The sequence below is a fragment of the Hemiscyllium ocellatum genome, chromosome 5 (genome assembly GCF_020745735.1).
Source record: "Hemiscyllium ocellatum isolate sHemOce1 chromosome 5, sHemOce1.pat.X.cur, whole genome shotgun sequence".
Lineage (NCBI taxonomy): Eukaryota > Metazoa > Chordata > Chondrichthyes > Orectolobiformes > Hemiscylliidae > Hemiscyllium > Hemiscyllium ocellatum.
The window spans coordinates 42,368,070-42,392,284 of record NC_083405.1 but is presented as its reverse complement, the minus strand read 5'-3'; the positions used below and the strand labels follow the sequence as shown (position 1 = coordinate 42,392,284).

Genomic DNA, 24,215 nt, shown 5'->3' with positions numbered 1-24,215 from the left:
AGCCTTTGCTCAGTTTCCCCAATGTACCATGCCTCCGGGCATCCTTGCCTGCAATGTATAAGATGGACAAGGTAGACTTTCACATAGCTACTATTTTGCCATTGACACCTCAGCTGGACACCTCTATAGTTTCTTTACTGGTCCCATGTCTTTGGCTCTCGTCTTTGATTTAATTGCTATATTCGATAACTCTCCTGCCCTATCAAAGAATATTTTCTTTTTCTTTTCTTCCTACTCTCCCCTTTTTGCATACTCAAAACCTATACATGTGAAACTTTTCTTGGGGTTCTCATGAAAGGTCACAGGCCTGAACCATTAGCTCTGTTTTCCTCTCCACAGATGCTGCCTGACTTTGAGTATTTCTATTATTTCTGTTTTGCTTTTATAACCATATAATGTCTTATGTAAATGAACTATTAAAGATTCAGTTGTCTATTAAAGTTAGCAATGTCATTGATTGTTCAATAATAGCATTTCATCTCTATTTAATTATCATAACTATTGCAACCTTTCTCCTTTTGCAGAGCAAGTTTGAAGGGAACATTGAGTTCTGCAATGTGAAATTTGCATACCCTACACGACCAGACATACAGGTCCTGAAAGGTCTGAATGTCCAAGTTAATAAAGGCCAATCTCTGGCACTTGTTGGAAGCAGTGGATGTGGAAAGAGCACATCGATTCAGCTACTTGAGAGATTTTATGATGCTGTAGATGGACAAGTGGTAAGAGTCAATTCATAAAACTTAAATTGTCATTCATCAGCTCAGCAGGAATGTTGAACATCAAGTGAATTCACTTCATGGTCATTACTTCTGAACTGACCTCTTTGCTTCAGTCACTTTTATCCCTTTCATTAGCAAATTAATCTTGACATTGTCTATCCAGTGCCTCCTTGGTCCTCTTTGGCTGATTAATCTATGTACCTTTGCCGGTAAGTCCATGAAACAGTCCATCCAGCAGTTAAAATCATCGCAGTTATCACTTCTGAACCTTTTGAATAAAAGGTGACTCTTGTCCAAGCTATGTGTTTAGAAGATAGGCTGGTGATTCACACAATGTCACCGTATCCTTCTCATGAGCTCATCAGCTGTCAGCATCTGCTGCTGTCAACCTTTCGAATGCACCAGCTTTCCCATCCTTATAACAAGAATACATCTCTGACTTCACAGTATTTTTAACTGAAATGTTGTTGGCTTGTTATATCCTGTTTATTCTTTCCATCAGTGCGAGTGCAATTCTTGTATTCATCCAGAGTTCTCACTCACTGATACTAACCATTCAAGATATACAAACTTATAATCAAGTAACCTGTCTGCACCTATAAATGAAACATGGCACGTTGAACAGAGAAATGGAAAGTGCTGTTCTCCTGGAAACAAATCCCAGTCTTCAAGAAATAATGATGATATGATGCTTGTATTTGTACATTTCATAGTTTTTATTGACTACAGTACATTATATCATGCTATTATGCAAGATGAAATCATTTTGGAAGAAAGTGTGGATTAAAACTACTCTTAGAATAAATTAGTTATGTATATAGCAATCAACAAAATATTGCATGCACTTTTTCAGCATGCATAGTTTGAATTCACTGCATCATATCATTGTGTTTTCCAGTTGGCCGATGGGAAAGATGTAAAATGTCTTTCCTTGTCATGGCTGAGACAACAGATTGGAATCGTATCCCAGGAGCCCATACTCTTTGACTGTAGCATTGCTGAAAATATACAATATGGTGACAACAGCAAAACTGTAACTCAGGAAGAGATTGAAGAGGTTGCAAAAACAGCTAATATTCACAGTTTCATACAAAGCTTAACTGAAGTAAGTCCATATTTACATTGGTTGTCTTTTTAATGATGGGGCAGGCACAAAATCTTTAATATTTTAATACACTTCTACATATTAAATAATTTTCTGTGCAAGTATACACAAGTATATGTACATAATTAAGAGATTAAATCTAAACAATAGAATTTGTAAGTGCCTGAAGTTTTGTGCTACCAAATGAGTATTTTATAGTAAGAGAATTACTAGCATAAATGTATTTCTGTTGTTTAATGGATACAGACTCATTATTACATGCCTTTTTGAAAACAGATGGATGAAAGTGTTATAAATTATTTATTTGACTTGATTAAAAGAGAGGTTTTTGTATTTATTTTTGAGATGTTGTTATTGACCAGGGTCAGCATCTATTGTGCATCACTTTATGCAAGAGAAGGTAATTGGGAGCTGCTTTCTTTAAGTGCCTTTGGCTGCAGGCAGACCCACAGTGCTGTTACGTAGGAAGTTCCTGGTTTTTGGAACAGGAGAGAAGAAATGACAATGAAGATCCATGTCAAAATGCAGTGTGGCTTGGAGGAGAACTTGCAAGTAATGGTGTGTCTCTGCATATGTTCCACTTGCCCTTCCACCTGGTAGTGCTGACAAGTTGGAAGGTGCCTCAAAGGAGGCTTGAGTTAGTACAGCATCTGTGGCAGAGATTGGAAGTTAAAGTTGGTAGATGGGATGCCAAACAAGTGGGCTGCTTTCTCCTTGATGCTTCTTGACTGGTATTGGAGTTGCAACCATCAAGCCAAGTACAGAGTATTCCATCACAGTCCTGGCTTTTACCTTGTGGAAGGTGGGCAGGCATTGAGGACTCGGGGTGAATTACTTGCTGCAGAATTCCTCACCTGTTCTTGTTGCAACACTATCTATGTAAATGATCCAGTTTAGTTTCTCCTCAGTGCTAATCCCCAGGATGTTGATAGTGGGAGATTACGTGATGTAACACAATTGAACATCAAGGGGCAATGATTAGATCCTCCCTTGTTGGAAGTGGTCATTACCTGGCACAAATGTTACTTGCCACTTATCAACCCAAGCCTGAATGTTGTCCTGTTCTGGCTACAAATGGACATGGATTGCTTCAGCACCTGAGGTCATAAATGGTTTTGAACATTGTCTAATCATCAGCAAACATTTCTACTTCTGACCTTATAAAAGAAGGAAGGTCATTCATGAAGCAGCCGAAAGTGGTTGGTCCGGGGGCACTTCCCCGATAAACTCCTCTGAAGGGGCTGACATAATTGGACTTAAACTAAAACAGCCAGTTTCCCTTGTGCTAGGTATGACTCAACCACCTATGAGCTTTCCCCAATTCCTATTGACTTGAGTTTTGCTCAAATTCTGCTTTGATGTCAAAGGTGGTCACTGTCAGCTCACGCTGGCAGAAAGCTATGGTTCAAATGGTAGCAACTGGATTCAAAGTCTAAAGGGTTTGTGTTCAAATTCCACCTTTGGCTTTGAGGGTGGCAGTCTGGATTGATACTTGGACTGACGATGTGATTCTCTGTTGGAGATAATGGAATGAGTTTTTTCCAAAATTTAGCCTAATGTTGATTTCAGTGATGGGCATAGAAGGTTTCTCTCCATGAGCTCTCATGTGATTATGTGACGCTCACCTTAAGCGTGCACCACACTTCCACAGAGGTGTTCTCATGCCATCTTGTACCGAACAATAATGCAAGTATGTTCAGCTGCGAGGATGGTCTGCGGTTTCTGCCACCAGTGTCACACTTAAACTCCCGCTGAGCACTGGTTGGAATGCTGCAAGCCAGAAATAGCCTTTCATGGTTCACATTTGTGAACCATCACACCAGAAAAAGCCAATAGAGAAATATTGGCACCCCAGTTTGCTGATGGGAACCTAGAGATCCTGCTGGATGGAATAGTGGACAGGAAGGATGTCATCTTTCCTCACATCTGCCAGAGGAGAGCAGAGCAGCAGAACCTCCCAGTCTGGTCTGAATTTGTCACCTGGGTCAATGTGGTGTCCATGGTAAGGATTGCTCAGCTTTGCAAGGAGAAGGTTAATGATTTTCTGCACTCCACAAGGTTATATGTCATCATCTTCTCTCTTAGAAATTCACATTCACTCGTAACTCCACTACTGTGCCCACCAAGGTTCATGATTGGCCACTCCCATTGTTAGATGTAGCATCTTCCCTCAAACACACTCCATTCCCCCAAAATCACTAACCTAGCATGGAGGCACAGTGGTTAGCAATGCTGCCTTCCAGCACCAGAGACCCGGGTTCAATTCCTAACTCAGGCGACTCTCTGTGTGGATTTTGCACATTCTCCCCGTGTCTGCGTGGGTTTCCTCCGGGTGCTCCGGTTTCCTCCCAAAATCCAAAAAAAATGTGCAGGTTAGGTGAATTGGCCATGCTAAATTGCCTGTAGCCTTGGGTGAAGAGGTAAATGTAGAGGAATGGGTCTGGTTGGATTGCGTGTTGGTGTGGACTTGTTGGGCCGAAGGGCCTGTTTCCACAATGTAAGTAATCTAATCTAGCACACCCTGGTTGACTTCAGACCTCACCAACTTTCTTCAACTTGCTTCAGTGCAGCAGCTGTACCAGTCACTTTCATCTCACTCAAATTCTGAGCTTGTTTCTTCCCAGGAGGTAATAGCACACCAGAGGGCAGTGAGGAAAAGGATGGGTAGTGGGCTGCCTGAAAATCAACTGCTCATCTGCTATGCAGAGAGAATTCTCACCTTACCATGAGAGGACCATGATTGCTGATGTGGTGATGGGGAAAGCTTCATGCCTTGCTGACCAAGAATTGTTGTCAAGTCCTGTGCTACTTTCCCAACACCAGCATTGTGAATGTATTCTTAACATACCTGAGTTTCAAACCCCATTTCACAACCCATTCCCTAACTTGCTTTTCCCCTCACAGCCCCCACGATGAAGAGACCAGCCTTTCCTGCCAACACCACTTCCATCACCTCAGTGCCTTTTGGCACACACCCATAAGAGAATGTACAGGAGAGGATGTCTCCTGCACAACTCAGACACTGACATCTCGATGGGTACATGAGCTAGGTTAGAGGTGGGAGGGCATTTTACTGGCCCTTTATGAGCATATTACTGGCACATCTCTGTAGATAGCCAAGGAAGAAATGCCCAATTCACTAGCACCGTGTGGACTGCTGGAGTCCACATCCCTGCTCAGTCTCAGGTCAGAGAGGATTGCATTGTGTTGGCCATTAATACCTTTGTCAACATGAGCAAATTGACAAAAGAGCAGCAGTAACCCTTTTCTTAATACTAGGGAAGCTAGAGCAAAGGTTGGAAGAATCCACCAATATCGTCTGTATAATTCTGGCTCTGGCCCGTTAGCAGACTGGTTAGTGGCTGCCATGGAGAGCCAATAGAATGGTCATTAGCTGCTGGAGATGCATGCAGACCTGCACTTCATCACTTTTGCTGTTGGTGGTCAACACCAATAACAAGGTGACAGAAGGGATGGAAGACTTCGACCTTTCTCCAGGTGAACCCCTTTCTCACAAAGTGACAAGGTAATGCCAGTAGGCATCCAGCAGAAGAGGCACCTCATATAGAAATCTCTCAGGATACTCAAGGTGTGCCCAAGTAGGTACCCATCCTTATTGCCCACCATGTTTTAACCCTGTCTGGAGAATAGCTAATTTTTCCTGATTGCCCATACAAACATAAGACATTGCCATGGTTGAATGAGGGAGCATCAGATATTGTGAAGGCTTCCATTGGTTGCTGGAGCTAATATTTATGAAACAACAAGAAAAACAAAAGAATAAAGTTGTAAGGTGTATTTATGGTTGGGATTAAATAGGGGATGCTTTCCTTTGCTGTTTTAACATATTTACAATGAGTAAATGATGACTTCACCCAACTCAGTTCCATTGAAAGCGCTTACCAAGTGATAATTGTATAATGGTCCCTGCAGTTGATGGTGCTATACTGTCGGGTAGTGAAGGTGATTCTCTTTCTGATGAACATCCTCATTTTCTTACACTAAACAATGCTGTAGCTCTCTCAGATCTTCATCATCCATCACATATTATGGTTGTAAATTTCAGTTGTCATAGGTAAACCATGCAAGGAGTGCTTCATCTGGACAGTGCTGCCACGGGCCTGTATAAGCATTGGCAGCTCATCGGAGGCCCCACTGGAAGAAGTTGTTGCATCGCGGACACAGACTGGGCATTCTGACTGCTTCCTGAAACTCCAATGCTGCTGCAGATGACGCAGTCTTGGTGTGGTGTCCCGGGACATCCTCATTCAGTGGTGCAACAACCCCTCTCTAATCTGAAGGATATTCCACCAAAGGAGAAAGACCATGGGACTCCTGCACTTTCTCCATATCAGGAAGGCACCTTTTGAAGGAAACTTTGCACGATGTGGCTGCTGCAGATTGGCTGGAGGCTGAAACTAGTTCTGGGTTTCCAAATGCATGAGTTCTTCATCAGTTTCCGTGGATGTTCACAGTGGAACAAACATAGCAACAGCTACAGTGTCAGGATCCATGGGGGGTTGGTTCCAAAGAGCACTTGTGAGGAAAATCAAAGATAAAGCAACTCATTATAAATTTAATTTAGCTAATTATTATGTGGTCATTCAGCAGTTGCAATGCACATGAATACATTTAAACATTATCCTACATAGATTAGGTCTACATAATGTAGAAGATTGCACACACACTCACACTCACACTCTCACTCTCTGTCTCTCACTCTCTTACACACACATGCATACTCACTCAGTCATACTCTCTCTCTTTCTTATTCTTCCCCCCACCACTTGCAATTTGTAATGATTAGTGACATGGCTACTTGTGGCCAGGGTTTTTAATTGACATGGTTTCTCACTTTTGATTCCAGGTACCTTTTACCTGTACTGTGTGAGTGCCTGATTAGTGCCATTGTCCTTGATGGCCATCAAATTTCTCATATACTGAGGCCCCTTCCTCACACAAATAAAGTACAGTTACTCCATTCATTCTGAGTGCGCTGGCAGCCAACATTCATTTCTGTTTCACATTTGCAATTCATGTGGGGAGGGAAGGTAAAACAGATAGCACTCCATGGAGTGAGTTGCAGGTTCAGCTTGTCAGTGTAGCTGGCCCCTCAAAGTTTCATGTTCCTTTCTGCCTTGGTTTGCTGCCAAGCCCATCAGGTTTGAGCTTTTCCCACAGTCCCACTCAAATCTTTTATTTAACACTTTACTGTTGTGCTTTCCTCGGCTTTACAGTCTCCCACCCTTATATGTTGAGTTACTCCCATTCATAATTATTATCCCCTCTGCATCCTAGTATGCTGCTGCTTCCAATTCCATAGTTGGCTTCCCCAAAGTTCTTACCACACATTGGCCTCTGATAGCGATCCCTTGATTTTCACTGAACATAGCTCCTGGACTGGCCATGACCCAACCCCTTAATTAAGTTGGACGGTCAGCTCTAACTAATGTCAGATCACACCCTGACTGATCATTGTGCAGCTTCCTGACTGACTTACTGCTAATCCCTGGACTGGTTGAACTGGGTTTACAGGACTGACTGAACGGTAATGATGCAGAACCCTTGACCTTGACGGTCCAGTGGCTAACAGATCATTGTACAATTAATATTGGAAAATGCCTGTGACTAACTGTGGCAGTACTGTCTGACCAACAACAAACCCCCAGACTTGACTGAGGACTACTTCCATTAATCCTTGAGACATGGCCACTTGACTGAAGTACATTCCTTATATTTACTGTGTAAGCTGGTTCAGGTATGACATTAATGTAGCACAATGCCATTCAGCAATATGTCCATCCCCTTAATTGATCATTGCTGGCAAACATGACAAGTTGCCTGGTTTGGTCTACACGACAAGGTAAGGCAAGTACTATGAGCCAGCAAAGCTACAAGGTAAGGCACAACAGGTGAAGTGATCATCCATGTAGGTGCAAAGTCAGTGAGTGCTAAGAAAGCAGGATAAAAACTCTGAGGTATACCATGTTTTGATGGGTTTCTATCCTTGCGCACCAAGTAGCCAGGCAGCAGCAATGGAAAGTAAGGTATCAGTAAACTCCAAAGTGCAATATTTAAGTGTGAGATGATAATGTGCTGAGATTGTGCTTGATCAGTGTTGAATTCTGTGGATGGATAGTGTGAGCAGTCACTGTCCATGGAGTGTTCCCTGAGATATTGGTGAACACTGACCAAGCTGAGTATATGGTTAAGAGAATATGGTTAATGTCGTTTAGCTCCTCTCCACTAACCAGAAAAACTGTAACCTGCATATAACTGAGGCAAGATTTGATAACCATGAGATGTTAATGCATGCAAATCATGGCTTTGCCACTCACAGTGAGATTCCCAATGGATATTGAAACCTTGCAAAGAAAATCAGGCTTTTTCTTCCATTTCTCCAATGTTTCCACTCTCCTAATAGTTTCCCAACTGCCTTGCATTCTCCATGTTACTCAGGGATTGGTGAAAATGCCACCCACTGTTTTTTTTGGATGAGACCCTAAGTCAAGGCTTTGTCAATCCTCTTGGGTGCATGTAAGGATTCCCAAGGCATCACCTTTGAAGAACAGTGGGGCAGTTATCCCTGCTGACCTTGGTCCTGGCTAATATTTATCCTTCATTCAAAACAAATAATTGATAGTCTGATTATTTTCACATTAGATGAAGCTTTCTGTGTACAATTTGGCTGTTGCGTTCCTACATTACAGCAGTAGGCACAGCGACAAACTTTCTCGCCAGCAAGAGATCCCATCAGATCGAGCACAAATCATTCCCTATGATGCTGAGTGGCAGGCTTCATGGTACAATAAGTTCACCTTCGAGTTCCACACAGCCTTTAGCTATTGACACCTGATAGTCAGGCATCCACTGGGAGTTGGAGAGAGTCTGTGGAGATCTTGCTGTTCAACAATAAAGGCCTGCACCAGCATAAAGCTGTGTTTTTTTGGGGGGGGCAAGAATTTTGGGGCATCAGAGTGGATCACCTTGGGGAGACTACAGTAAAAAAAGGTGGCTGTGTTGCAGCCACATTCATACCCACAATTACCCCTCAGATAGGGGTAAATAGAGAACCGCCCCCAATTTCTTCCCAAGCTGCAGGTAAGCCAACCTCATTTCCTTGGAGCCACTTCCCTATTCTTTTTAAAACAAAACTTTCATTGAGTTTTGCCTTTATTCCCATGGTCACAGAAACAGGCCCAGAATAGCCACTTTCCTTACATGGAAGAAAATTACCCAATTTCCTTTAATTTATATCCAGAAATGCTCTGACACACTAGTCACTGTCTTTTCACCCCAACACCAAATCATGCATGGTATTTTTATTTCCTTTTATTACCCACCACCAGTAAACGATAGGTAGTAATCTCAGTGGTGGATTGAGGCCCTTATTTATTTAGTATTGTTATTTAATTAGGATTTTTATGTGCCTTAATTGGTGACTGTTCAGGAAGGTCGCCCATTGACATTTGCACCCAGAATCGGTTTGCTGAGAAGGCAGGAAAGGGACGGTTAGCTTGGCTACATTGTTTGCTCTTCCCACCATTTCTCCCATCACCCTGAGGAAGGGAAAACCCTGTCATACAATTCCAAGAAATTTCATTCATTAGAAGCCACTTTGGGATGACCTACAGTCGCAAAATATAAACTATTAAGTGTAGTCGTTGCTTTTAAGGGTAAAACAGTTTTCAGGTTAATCGGTAGGAATGCGTCTGCAAACCGATTCTGACACAGTATTCAGTGGACACAAGGCAAATGATACATGCACTATGTCATTGTCTTTGTGTTATTCTATTCATCTGTTCACCAATTAGTCAAAAAATTAATTATTAAGATGGGTAATTTTGCCACAAAATGTGATACAGGCATCACTAACCTAGTTTTTGGAGGATTAGCTTGATTAAATTGCTGGAAAGTCAGAATTCAACAATATCTACAGTTTTCTGTCACAATTTGGCAGTACATTGTTTTTTTTCTCTCTCACCCAGACAGTCACAGAAGCTTCCCTGATCCAGCAGTGTGGGAATGTAACATGAATGGGTTAAGTTAGGCTAAATAGCTGCCTTCATCTGTAGGGATCTTGTGATCATTTGATAAAGATTGTCAATAACTATTGGTTACAAATGTCCTTGACTGTGTTAATTTAATGGATCTCCTTCTGTGATAGGGGTACAACACCCGAGTTGGAGATAAAGGCACACAACTCTCTGGTGGTCAAAAACAAAGGATAGCCATTGCACGAGCCCTTATACGTAAACCAAAGATCCTACTCCTTGATGAAGCAACATCTGCCCTGGACACTGAAAGTGAAAAGGTTATAAACTTAATCTATCATCAGTATCATTGGGTAACATGTAATTATTTTACTTATATTTGAACAGATTAAATTTTATGTAGTTTAAATCAATCAAGCCTCAGGGTACCTTGGTTCTTGATGGTAAATGAACCTGACATTGCAATATTAGAACTAAATTTTCGATCCTGGTTAGTAGCATGAAGTCTGTACTAGAAACCTAGCTTGAAATAATGGAAGTTGAGGTTTTCGATTTGAGGAGGATAAAAATTGAGAGTCTTGCAGGTGACACCAGAAAACCTCTGGAGGTTGCTTTGTGCAGGGCAGGGCTGAGTAGAAGGCCTACATCAGTGTGCTGGCACTTCAAGGCAAGGGGACAAAAAAGCAATCCAACATAGATCATCCCTCTAATACTCATCTCTCAACTTGAACACACACTTTCCATGCCGTAATATGTGATCTCATACCCACAACTCATCCCTATCCATTTCATAACCTCCATACCAGCCTCACTCTCAATACCCAGGCCTACAGCACTTCATATCCTCCATGTTAAGCTACGCCCTCAACTCTCCCCATGCTCTTTAAAGCCCCTGCACCAACTTTGTACCAATTCGTACCACCCATTCTTTCTGTAAACCACCCATGTCTTTACATCCACTGTGCTAATTTACTCCATATCCTCCATGGACAGACATCAGGGTTTATGTTGAGATGGGGAAAATAAAGTGCTTTTGTGCCTATTAACTAACTGTCTACAAAATACATGACAGTTTATTTAACTTTCTTTAATCCATTTTAAAATCTAGCATCAAAGAAGTTATACCAAATTGGAATTGTCAATTAAAATATGAAATGATAGGCCACCTACTATGATATTGAACTATTTAACTAGAACAGTTTTAAATGGTTTTACAACTAGGCAACTTCCTTTTTGACAACTCTGTCGAAACTTTTTTGACAGCTCCTTTTGATAGCCCTCCTGCCAGTTTCAATGATTTTATGAATTTTGTCAGTCCCACAACCCACCTGTTTCTGTCAAGGGCAGTTATTTCTTGCAAACATCACCAGACCACCCTTAAATGTCCTGAGACTATTTCTAAAAGGGTGTCCTACTTCTCCAAAGGTCTTTGGTAGCTTTGGGCCTTCTCCTACCAGGTCTAAAGTGCACAAGAAATGCTTTGAGTGAAAAATCTGATTATTCTGAAGTGGCTGCACTTTGGATAATCTGATAGGCATTTTTTTAAAAAAGCCAGCAGGTTGACATTGATAATCTCTTAACAGGTGGCCATTGTTGCTACAATTGCATTACCATTTTGAATATCAAACCGAGCATTTATTTTCTTTATCTTTTCACAGATTGTACAGCAGGCCTTGGATAAGGCAAGGCAGGGTCGAACTTGCATTATCGTTGCCCACCGGCTGTCAACAATCCAAAATGCTGATGTTATTGCTGTGATACAGAATGGTAAAGTTGTGGAAAAGGGAACTCATAGCCAACTTCTTAGTAAAGAAGGAGCTTATCATGCACTTGTCCATGCTCAAGTTCAACATTAATGTGAATGTTGTCGAACTGATTTCTAATGGCATTGGAGTGTGTTTCACTTGGTACTCTGCTATTGTAACTGCACAGGTTCCAAGGAAATTTATTTGTACATGTTAACTTTGAGAATTAAAATTTTAGTTGGAAGATTCTCTTTGATTTAAGATTTCATGTGATGGTGCAATTTGATGAAATATTATGCAAAAATGTGATTTTCTTTTATATTAATTAAAATTTTCCTCTGAGGTTCAAATAGCAGATAATTGTTGTTGCCTATTTGGTTTTGAGTTAAAGTTCTCCAACATACAGTAGAAATTGTGTTATCATACATTCAATAAAATTAGGGGTGCCTGTAAATAAAAATATCACTTGCTGGGGAGTTACCACAATGACAACAATAAAGTGAGAAAGGGTTTCAGAGCAACATTGAGGGCTGGAGGGCCTGTACTGCGCTATAATGTTCTATCTTCTATGTTCTAGACATAGAAGAATGTAAATTGACATGAGTGCTTTTGAGTGCCTCAGAGAGAAAGAGCTATTAGCAATAAACCACAAATATATATTTTGTGTAACTAGTAGAGCAATCAATAACTAAATCACCACAAATAGTACAGAAAGAAATATGTGACTTTTAAACAAGTACTGCTCAGTAATTGGCGTGTTGACTTGTTCCCATGCACCACATTATGGCTTTCTGCGGAGATGTATTTTTGCATTTTGTGAGCAGCTCAACCACACACCTTGTTGGCAAAAGAAAAAAGAAGTCCAAACCATGCAAATGGAAGCTATGAGTCTCAATTCAGAATATCACCCTCAACACAAAGTCAGAATGTTTAAAATATACATGGTTTGCTCTGAACAAAGGGTGTATCATTCTGGTTGGTGGAGAAATTTACTTGCACCAGTGCTGGATAACAAAATTTAATTGTTTTTCTTGTTTTATTATTGACTATTGTAATGTGAATAATTTTGATTGTCTTGGAATAGTTCTGCTTTTCAATTGATTTTCAAAGTCTAGTATGAGCTGTCCCTTCTTTTTCTTTTCATGGGCTGTGGACTTTGCCTTGTCATTTTGTCCTCAATGATAGTACACGTAAAGTCACCATAGTCTCAAAGGGTAAAAAGTGAGGTCTGCAGATGCTGGAGATCACAGTTGAAAATGTGTTGCTGGTTAAAGCACAGCAGGTTAGGCAGCATCCAAGGAATAGGAAATTCGACATTTCGGGCACAAGCCCTTCATCATTACAGAGAGACAATGGGAGGTGATAACTCAGTTAATGAACAAGATTGAAATGGCAGGACCTTTGGGGTAGCCTAAGCTGGTGTTGGAATTGAGTAATGCTGTTGGTGTTAATCTGTATTGTAATCTCGAAATCCAGCCAACCGGACTAACCTTTTAGTAGGCCTCTACTTTAGAGTAGGTGTAGATTGTGTACTGGACTTGGGAAAGGATCCAACAACTTCAGAGATAATGATGACAAGAATTGATGTAATTTCACTACCCATGTGTCTACAGCCCCATGATTTGTAGACAACTGCACCAACTGCACCCTTCCATACTCTGGTATTGTCCAGTATTGTGTGTGTGTGTGTGTGTGTGTGTGTGTGCGAGACAGAAAAGGCAAGATATTGGAACAAAGAACTAGAGAGAAAGACTGAACAATCAGGGATATTAGAGCCATAGATTCCCTACAGTGCAGACCGAGGCCATTTGCCCAATCATGTCTGCACCAACTCTGAAGAACCTCTACCCACTCTATCCTACTACACCATATTTACCTCATCTGCAATTTAGCACGTACAACATCCTAACCTGTACATCTTCAGAATGTAGGAGGAAATGTGAAAACCCAAAGGTTTTATGGTTAGGGGCTTTATTAAAGAGACACTTCACTTACTGCCACATAGGGCAGATGAAATTTTATATGCATGAAATAGGGATAGTGGGTTGGGCATCCCTGAATTAATGACCCGGATACCAATTGCAGTTATAAGGAGACATGAAGTATTCAAGCACTTGTCAGCAGCATGGTAGCTCAGTCGTTAGCATTGCTACCTCACAGCACCAGGTACCTGGGTTCAATTTCAGCCTTGGGTGACTGTCTATGTGGAGTTTGCATGTTTTCCCTGTGTCAGTGTGGGTTTTCTCCCACAATCCAAAGATGTGCAGGTTAGGTGAATTGGCCATGCTAAATTGCCTGTAGTGTTCAGGAATGTGTAGGTTAGGTACATTAGTCAAGGGGGAATGGGTCTGGGTGGGTTGCTCTTTGGAGGGTTGGTGTGAACTTGTAGTGCTTCTACACTAAAGGGATTCCATCCTATTATGCCTGCCTCATTTCATTTTAATGGTGAAGGTACTTTGGATACATCAATTGAATTGGATCAATTGAATACCTTATGTAAGATATGGAATCTGGCAGACATAGGGAGAACATCCAAAATCGACACAAAAGGTCACTCCAGGGTGGAATTGAACCTAGGTCCCTTGCATTGTGAGGCAGCAGAGCCAACCACAGTTCTATTATGCTGTCTGTTCTGTAGAAAACAGTAGGAAAATCCTTTAAATTATGAAAAAGGTTGATAGGATTAGCATGGAGGTTGTATCATGAGGTAGTTTGAAACAAGGCATCATAAATACAATAAAACATTGATTTTTAAAAATAATTCACACAGAAGTTGTTTAGTTACAGTGGTAAGAAGGTGAAAGCTGCTAAGACAGACTGGTAATGAATAATATTAATGCATTTGAAAATAAGGATAGAATAAGTAGCATAAGATTGGAAGAAATCTAATAGATCTAAAGTATGTGCATATTTCTGTCAATGGGTTAAATGGTCTGTTTCATTGCTTTCAAATGCGATAATCCTATGAAATTTTTCAGTCATGATTACATAAGTATAATTGAATAAAGATAAGCATGAATAATCCACAGCTTTGAATGTATTCTAACAATATCCGATGAATAAAGATATTTGGTAGTCAACTGAACAGCTATTTGTATATGGAATTATTAAATCAAAACTGGATTTTTGATGATTCCACTGCAACTGAACTGTGTAATCTTCCTCTGCAGTTAAAGTTTCTCTTTTAACCAATGTCAGCAGTATTTGCATGTCCAGGTAAATGTTAACGTCAGTAATTTGTCAACTGAGATCGGATTTGAGGTATTTCTTGAATTTTAATTTCAGTACTGTCATTGTATTTTGTGTACATGAGTCTCATGAGCTAATGAATCTCAGCAGGTTATTCTGCTGAGATTAAATTTCTTCATTCGATGAATGAATCACAGAAATAATACAGAGGAGAAAAACATTTTGGTCCAGCCAATCAGTTCCAGTGTTCCCCTTTTTGAATTTTCAATTCTGCTGGTCAGGAAATGCATTGCTACTATTAAATACTACTTTCATATCAGTCTCTGTAAATAGCTTTCTTTCAGGATTATGAAATTTTAGACTCTGTGATATTTTCTGGAATCAGAAATCTAAGGCAATGCTCATGGCGAGTTAAAGATATGAGCTTAACCTTTTTCACTTTCAGTTAGCATTTTGGTTAAATGTGATTCTTGTCACCCAGCCTGCCATGGCTCATAGTAACTTTGGTCACACAATCCTCCTCTCTTTAATTATGCAAATGGACTCTTCGACATCCTTCATGTGCAATCACACGACCCGACCATAATCTGCCAAACTTTCTAGCTCACCCTCAGGACCACTACTCACTCCACCTCAGCCACTACATACTCATCTCACCAAGGATCATGGACTACTATTCACTATTGCACACATCGTGTCTAATCAAAAGCTTTCACCCACTTCATCAACTCAAAGTATTCAGCCTTCCTACAGTTTGTCCTCCCACTCAATCGCTTGGGCATCTCACTCCCTGTCCTGCGTCACTACCCATTTCTCTTCCATTGATTTCTAGCATACTGAATCCTTCCCTTTGTTTTATTGTCACGTGCAATGTTATTCCATCTAAGCTACTGGCACATGATGTAGCTTTGGGTTTGGCATAGTTCGGTATTGTACAAAGACACATACCTGAATGTTCACCATCCCCTTGACCTGGTCAGTGCTCCCCACCATGACAAGCTGCTGTGTGTAAGCATTAAAAATATGAAGCTGAGAGCTTTCAGATGCTTGAGATGAAAATCTGCACTTACAAAGTGGCATGGTAGAAACATGCAAATCGTAGATGCCCCTGGGCTCCAAATCAAAGTGCTAAAGGTCTGAAATGGTGTGACAATAAGCATGATCAGTGGCTGCTGATGGTTTGCTAATGCTAATTCACTTGGATAGAGGGTCAAGGAACATGCCAGCCTGGAGCATGCTGGGAAAATGTGGGGAAGATACAACTGTCCTGTAGAAGTGGGTACGGACTCTGACTTAGGTTCAGGATTTCTGCCATCTGGGAAGGTGGGAGAATGGGAAGAGACTCATTAATAAGATTGTTTGAGGTATAAATATGTTGTAAATTCATGGGAATAAGATATTTGCTGTTCAATAATGAGATTCTGAAGTCATTATTTAAATGTGAAAGGGAAAATTAGAACATAGTTTCTCAGTGTTGAGATTCTGACTTTTTTCCGTTCTCGACCCATTTTCCCAATGCTCTTGCCATTGTTCAAACCACACAAAGAAAGGGAAGATTCTACCTGTTGTTTGTTTGTAAAAAGAACCTGGAAGACAGTAATGATGAGAAGAGTTGGTGCAGCAGCAGACGTGGAACATGAAGATGGGATTGAATTAGAGCTCAGGAAAACATGTGGGACAGGGTCAGAACATAAACTGCAATGCAGAAAGTGGGTATCTTCATAGTCATAGAGTCAAAGAGTCATAGAGATGTACAGCATGGAAACAGACCCTTCGGTTCAATTAGTCCATACCGACTAGATACCCCAACCTAATCTAGTCCCATTTGCCAGCACTTGGCTCATATCCCTCTAAACCCTTCCTAAAATTATAGCCAGATGCCTTTCAAATGTTGCAATTGAACTAGCCTCCACCTCTTCCTCTGGCAGCTCATTCCATACATGCACCACCCTCTGCATGAAAATGTTGCCCCTTATGTCCCTTTTATATCTTTCCCCGCTCACTCTAAATCTATGCCCTCTAATTCTGGACTCCCACACCCCAGGGAAAAGACTGTTTATTTATCCTATCCATGCCCCTCATGATTTTATAAACCTCTATGAGGTCACCCCTCAGTCTTCGACGTTTCAGGGAAAACAGCTCCAGCCTATTCAACCTTTACCTATAGCTCAAATCCTCCAATCCTGGCAACATCCTTGTAAATCTTTTCTGAAGTCTTTCAAGTTTCACAACATCTTTATGATAGGAAGGAGACCAGAATTGCACGCAATATTCCAAAAGTGGCCTAACCAATGTCCTGTACTGCTGCAACATGACCTCCCAACTCTGATCAATAAAGGAAATCATACCAAACGCTTTTTTCATTATCCTATCTACCTGTGACTCCACTTTCAAGAAGCTATGAACCTGCACTCCAAGGTCTCTTTCTTCTGCAACACTCCCTAGGACCTTACCATTAAGTGTGTAAGTCTTGCTAAGATTTGCTTTCCCAAAATACAGCACCTCGCATTTATCTAAATTAAGCCCCATCTGCCACTTCTCAGCCCATTGGCCCATCTGATCAAGATTCTGCTGTAATATGAGGTAACCTTCTTCGCTGACCACTACACCTCCAAATCTGGTGTCATCTGCAAACTTACTAACTGTACCTTTTATGTTCGCATCCAAATCATTTATGTGAATGACAAAACGTAGAGGACCCAGCACCGATCTTTGTGGCACTTCACTAGTCACAGGCCTCCAGTCTGAAAAACAACCCTCCACCACCACCCTCTGTCACCTTCGAGCCAGTTCTGTATCCAAATGGCTAGTTTTCACTGTTTTCTATGAGATCTAACAATGCTAATCAGTGTCCCATAGGGAACCTTGTCAAATGCCTTACTGAAGTCCATATAGATTACGTCCACCACTCTGCCCTCATCAATCCTCTTTGATACTTTTTCAAAAAACTCAATCAAGTTTGTGAGACATGATTTCCCACACACAAAGCCATGTTGACCATCCCTAATCAGTCCTTGCATTTCCAAATACATGTACATTGTGTCCCTCAGGATTCCCTCCAACAACTTGCCCACCGACATCAGGCTCACTGGTCTATAGTTCCCTGGCTTGTCCTTACCACCCTTCTCAAACAGTGGCACCACATTAGCCAATCTTCAGTTTTCCGGCACCTCACCTGCGACTATTGATGATATACATATCTCAGCAAGAGGCCCAGCAATCACTCCTCTAGCTTCCCACAGAGTTCTAGGGCACACCTGATCAGGTCCTGGGAATTTATCCACCTTATGTGTTTCAAGACATCCAGCACTTCCTCCACTATAATACGGACATCTTTCAAGATGTCACCATCTATTTCCCCACATTCTATGTCCTTCTCCACAGTAAACACTGATGCACAATACTCATTTAGTATCTCCCCATCTCCTGCGACTCCATGCAAAGGCCACTTTGCTGATCTTTGAGGGGCCGTATTCTCTCCCTAGTTACCCTTTTGTGTTAATGTATTTGTACAAATCCTTTGGATTCTCCTTAATTCTATTTGCCAAAGCTACCTCATGTCCTCTTTTTACCCTCCTGTTTTTCCTCTTAAGTATACTCCTACTGCCATTATACTCTTCTAAGGATTCACTCAATCTCTCCTGTCTATACCTGACAAATGCTTCATTCTTTTTCTTAACCAAAACCTCAATTTCTCTAGTCATCCAGCATTTCCTACACCTATCACCTTTGTGCTTCACCCTAACAGGAATACACTGTCTCTGGACTCGCATTGTTCCTGAAAGCTTCCTATTTTCTAGCTGACCCTTTACCTGCAAACATTTGCCCCCAATCACCTTTTGAAAGTTCTTGCCAAATACTGTCAAAATTAGCCTTTCTCCAATTTAGAACTTTAACTGTTAGATTTGGTCTATCCTTTTCCATCACTATTTTAAACCTAATAGAATTATGGTTGCTGGCCCAAAGTGCTCCCCCACTGACACCTCAGTCACCTGCCCTGCCTTATTTCCCAAGAGTAGGTCAAGTTTTGTATCTTCTCTAGTAGGTATATTCACATACTGAATCAGAAATTTTTCTTGTCCACTGTTAACAAATTCCTCTCCATGTAAACCCTTAACACTGTGGCCATCCCAGTCAATATTTGGAAAGTTAAAATCCCCTATGAAAACCACCCTATTATTCTTACAGATAACTGAAATCTCCTTACAAATCTGTTTCTCAATTTCCCGCTGATTATTAGGAGGTCTGTAATACAACCTCAGTAAGGTGAGCATCCCTTTCTCATTTCTCACTTCCACCCAAATAACTTGCCTGGATGTATTTCCTGGAATATCCTCCCTCAGTACAGCTGTAATGCTATTCCTTATCAAAAACGCCACTCCCCCTCCTCTCTTGCCTCCCTTTCTATCCTTCCTATAGCATTTGTATCCTGGAACATTAAGCTGCCAGTCCTGTCCATCCCTGAGCCACGTTTGCTATGATATCATAGTCCCATGTTCCCTACCCATGCCCTGGGTTCATCAGCCTTTCCTGTAGGCCTCTTGCATTGAAATAAATGCAGTTTAATTTATCAGTCCTACCTGGTTCTCTACTTTGTCCCTGCCTGCCCTGACTGTTTGACTCACTTCTTTTCTCAGCTGTACTAGTTTCAGATTGATCTCTTTCCTCACTATCTCCCCGGGTCCCACCCTACCTCCTTACTAGTTTAAATCCTGTCGAGCAGCTCTGGCAAATCTCCCTGCCAGTATATTAATCCCCTTCCTATTCAGGTGCAATCTGTCCTTCTTGTTCAGGTCACTTCTACCCCATAAGAGATTCCAAATATCCAAAAATGTGAATCCTTCGTCCATATACCAGCCATGCATTCATCTGCTCTATTCTTACCCTCACTAGCTCCTAGCACCAGGAGTAATCCAGATATTAGTACCCTCAAGGACCTCCATCTTCAATTCCTGCCTAATTTTCTATATTCTCCCTTCAGAATTTCATCCTTTTCCCTTCCTGTGTTCTTGATTCTAACATGTACAATGACCTCCTGCTGGTCTCTCTCCCCCTTGAGAACATTCTGCATTGGCTCTGAGACATCCTTGATCCTGTCACCAAGGAGGAAACACACTATTCTGATTTATCCCTGCTGGCCGCAGAAATATCTCTGACTAGAGAGTCTCCTGACACAATTGATTGCTTGGAATCTGACGTACCCCTCATTATATTAGAGCCTGTCTTAATACCAGAAATTTGGCTATTTGTGCTCCATTCCCCTGAAAGTTCACCATCCCCTATATTTTCCAAAATAGCATGCTTGTTTGAAATGAGCATAGCCACAGAAGACTCTTGTACTACCTGCCTACCTCTCCTACCTTTCTTGGAGTTAACAGATCTACCTGATTATATCTGCAGCTTTTCTCCCTTCCTATAACTGCCATATATCACACCCGCTAGCTCTTGTAAATTCCTCATTGCCTCTAACTATCTCTTCAACCGATCCATTTGATCTGGTAGGATTCGCAACAAACAACATTTATTGCAGATAAAATCCCCAGTAACACGTAAACTTTCCCTGAACTCCCACAACCAACAAGAAGAGCATATCACTCTTTTAAAGGCCATTTTGCTGCTTCTAATCTACAGTCCCAGAAAATAGCACCATCTTATTGCTCTACAAAACACTGCTCCAGGCTAACCTAATACTTATGGCTTACATTTTTATAATTTAATCAACAGACAAATCCCAATCAAAACATATAATCGAAAAAGAATCCACTCTACAGACTATTGTAGATTTACAGCAAGGCTATACTTAAACTGTTCACTTGTTTATTTCTGTGCTGTGACATCTCCTAAACAGGTTCCTCCAAGATAAGTTATGCATTTTGCTGTTTGTTAAGTTTGCCTAGACACACTCCGATGTCCAACAACACATGAATTCAAACAGCAAAGGCAGTAACTGTGCAGATTCAGTGCTGTATCAGTTAGCAGTGTAGGTTTCTTTTCTCTTTCCCTTCCAGACTATGTGCTCACTGCCTTTGTCTGTCTTTCTCCCTTTTAACAATGCCATTGTTTTGAATTTTTTCCCAAAGTCCTAAAACAATTGCAACAGCGTATAAGACAGTAATTGCTGCTCCTGGAATTTGAGGAAATCACCTCCAACACCTAAAATACTTCAACAATTGAGCAGCTGTTTGCAGCTTCAAATTTTTCCTGTCCTCCATCTTGGATTACCCAGAATTCCTAAGTATTATCACAATAAGTAAGTGTCAGTTTGATGCAAGCATGTTAAAAATTCAATTGATAAGTAGGAGCCACTAAGATGTAATGGTGATAGCTGCACTGCAGAAATTGAGGGAGCAGGCCTATCAAAATTCTAGATATACTGAAGTAATACAACATACCTGCGATGCAATTTTCAAGGTACTACATACTTGGACTCCTAGGTATCTCTGTTCAACAACACTTCCCAAAACCTTGCCATTAACATTGTAAGTCCTACCCTGGTTTGTCTTACGAAAATGCAACACCTTGCACTTATCTGAACTAAACTCCATCTACCATTCCTTGGCGCAGTTGATCAATGTCCAATTGTACTCCAAGACAACCTTCTTCACTGTCCGCTATAGCACCAATTTTGGTGTCATCTGCAAACTTACTAGCAATGCATCATGTTCTCATCCAAGTCATTTATATAAATGATGAACACCAGAGGATCTAGCACCAATGCTTGCCCAGTGCTGCTTGTCACAAGCCTTTAGTCTGAAAAAACAATCTTCTACCACCATCCTCTGTCTCCTACCATCAAGCCAATTTTGTATCCACTTGGCCACCTCTCCTTAGATCCAATATGATCTAATCTTACTACCCAGTCTATGATGTGGTAGCTTGTCAAAGGCCTCGCTAAAGTCCATTTACACAATGGAGAAAGTGAGGACTGCAGATCCTGGAGATCAGAGACAAAAAGTGTGGCTCTGGAAAAGCACAGCAGATCAGGCAGCATCCAAGGAACAGGAGAGTCCACTGCTCATTGGATGCTGCCTGACCTGCTGTGCTTTTCCAGTGCCACACCTTTTGACTCCACATGCACAATGTTTACCACACTGCCCTCATCTCTCTACCTGGTCACCTTTTCAAAAAACTTAATCAAATTTGTGAGATACAATTCTCATGCACAAAGCTATGCTGACTATCCTAATCAATCCTTGCCTTTCCAAATGTTTATAGAACCTGTACTTAAGAATCCTCTCCAATAACTTACCGATCACTGATGTTAGTCCCACCAGTCCGTAGTTCCATGGCTTTTCCTTCCAGATACTGTATTGGTACTACATTAGTCAACCCTCAAGCATCTCACCCATGACTGTCAATGATACAACTATGACTCCTGGGGTTCTTGCAATTTCTTCTCTAGCTTCCCACAATTTCCTAGGAGACACTTGGTCAGGTCCTGGGCGTTTATCTTCCTTTATATATTTTAAGACCTCTAACACCTCCACTTTTGTAATGTGGACTGTTCAAGACATCGCTACTTATTTCCCCAGTGTAGCAGCATGGGCGGCACGGTGGCACAGTGGTTAGCAGTGCTGCTTCACAGCACCTGAGACCCGGGTTCAATTCTCGACTCAGGCGACTGACTGTGTGGAGTTTGCACGTTCTCCCCGTGTCTGCGTGGGTTTCCTCCGGGTGCTCCGGTTTCCTCCCAAAGTTGCTAAATTGCCCGTAGTGTTAGGTAAGGGGTAAACGTAGGGGGATGGGTGGGTTGCGCTTCGGCCTGTTTCCACACTGTAAGTCTAATCTAATCAGTCTCCTGGCTGCTAAAACACAGATGGAGTGCTAACTTGGCCAGACAGTAAGGGATTCTGGGTACATTGGCCAAGTGAAACTCTGAAACCACAAAACCCACACATCAGACACAGTGTAAACACAGCAGCCAGGTGCTAATGATATTAGCATAATGTTAAGGGCAACAGTTATCTTGGTCAGATATACCCCCAGCAACTTATTCACTAAACAAAGGACAGCCTGGACAGAAAGGCACCAGGTCCTGCTACACAAAGAAACTAACAGTAGCTGCCATAAAAATGACTGACTATGTTTCAAGCTATTAAGTGTATCTCCCTGATTGGCCAGAACTATAGAAAGTTACAAAAACCATCTAAAGGCAAAAAAAAAACCAAGGTTCATCTGCATACCTCTCTCTTGGAATCATCTGAGGTCTCTGAGGTAAGCAGCATCTTCTGCCTGGACAACCTACAACCCAGAGGACTCAATAATGAGTTCTCCAATTTCAAACACTGTCCCTTGCCATCCTCCGACTCCCCTCCCTTTCACTGCTTCCTGCCACCAATTGGATTCATTCCTCTGATTGACCAATCAGGTCATACCCTCTATCTGTCTTTACCTATTGCCACTTCACCACCCTGCCCCTCTGCCCCCCACTTTATCTGCAGCTCCCTCCACACCCGCCTCCTGTCCTGAAGAAGGGTTACAGCTGAAGTGTCAATTTCTCCATCTCCTGATGCTGCCCGGCTTGCTGTGTTCTTCCAGCCTCCCACCTGTCTTAAGAAAGGGAGGACATTGGGAAATTGTTTCTGTCAGGCAGGGATACTAGGACCCATGGGCGCAGCCTTAGAATTAGAGGGGGTTAATTTAGAATGGAAATGAGGAGACATTTCTTCAGCCAGAGAGTGGTGGGCCTGTATCATTCATTACCATGGAGCGCAGTCGAGGCCAGGATGTTAAATGTTTTCAAGGCAAAGATTGATAAATGCTTCATCTCACAATGAGTTAAGGGATATAGAGAGAGTGCGGGTAAGTGGTGTTGAAATGCCCATCAGCCATAATTGAATGGCAGAGTGGACTCAATGAGCTTAATGGCCTTACTTCCACTCCTATGTCTTATGGTCTATGGTCAGACAGTTTAATTTGGATTCCAGCATTTGCAATTTTTTTGTCTCTTAAGAGGCAGAGACCAGTTGACCGTCCAGAGAGAGACAGACAGAAAGAGGAGGAAAGTAGCTTCACAGAGAGCCAGAGCCAGAGAGAGAGCAACTGTGTAAATGTACAAGATACCCAGGATGTATTTTAACTCTAAGGGGTCAAATAGGATTACAGCGATAGTACGTTTAGTATTACTAGATATTGTAAGTTCATTCCTGATAAAGTTGGGACTGTTCTGCATTACCAGCTCATTTTTGTATTGATTTGAGCGCTTCAGTATTGTGGGACACCTGAGCAAATTCATGTCAGAACCAAGTTCCCTAGCTTCTGTGTCCTTCTCCATGGTAAATACCGACAAGAAATATTCATTTCGGGTCTCACCCATCTCTTGTGGCTCCATACATAGACGATCTTGTTAATCTTAAATATACTTGTAAAATCCCTTCGAATTCTCCTTGACCTTAATTTCCAAAGCTATCTCAGGTCTCCTTTTTGCCCTCCCGATTTTCCTATACTCCTCAAGGGATTC

At 41.6% G+C, this 24,215-nt stretch overlaps 1 protein-coding gene across 2 annotated transcripts in view; it reads left to right on the top strand.

The window, feature by feature from the left end:
• The window catches only part of LOC132815675 (ATP-dependent translocase ABCB1-like), a 103,151-nt gene extending 88,560 nt beyond the window's left edge, over positions 1-14,591 (top strand). For both annotated transcript variants that reach the window (XM_060824707.1, XM_060824708.1), the window contains 4 exons: positions 525-722; positions 1,621-1,827; positions 9,995-10,141; positions 11,480-14,591. In XM_060824707.1, coding sequence (XP_060680690.1) covers positions 525-722; positions 1,621-1,827; positions 9,995-10,141; positions 11,480-11,677 — 750 coding nt within the window. In that variant the 3' untranslated portion in view covers positions 11,678-14,591. The remainder of the gene's footprint in view (positions 1-524; positions 723-1,620; positions 1,828-9,994; positions 10,142-11,479) is intronic.
• The last annotated feature ends 9,624 nt before the right edge of the window (positions 14,592-24,215 follow it).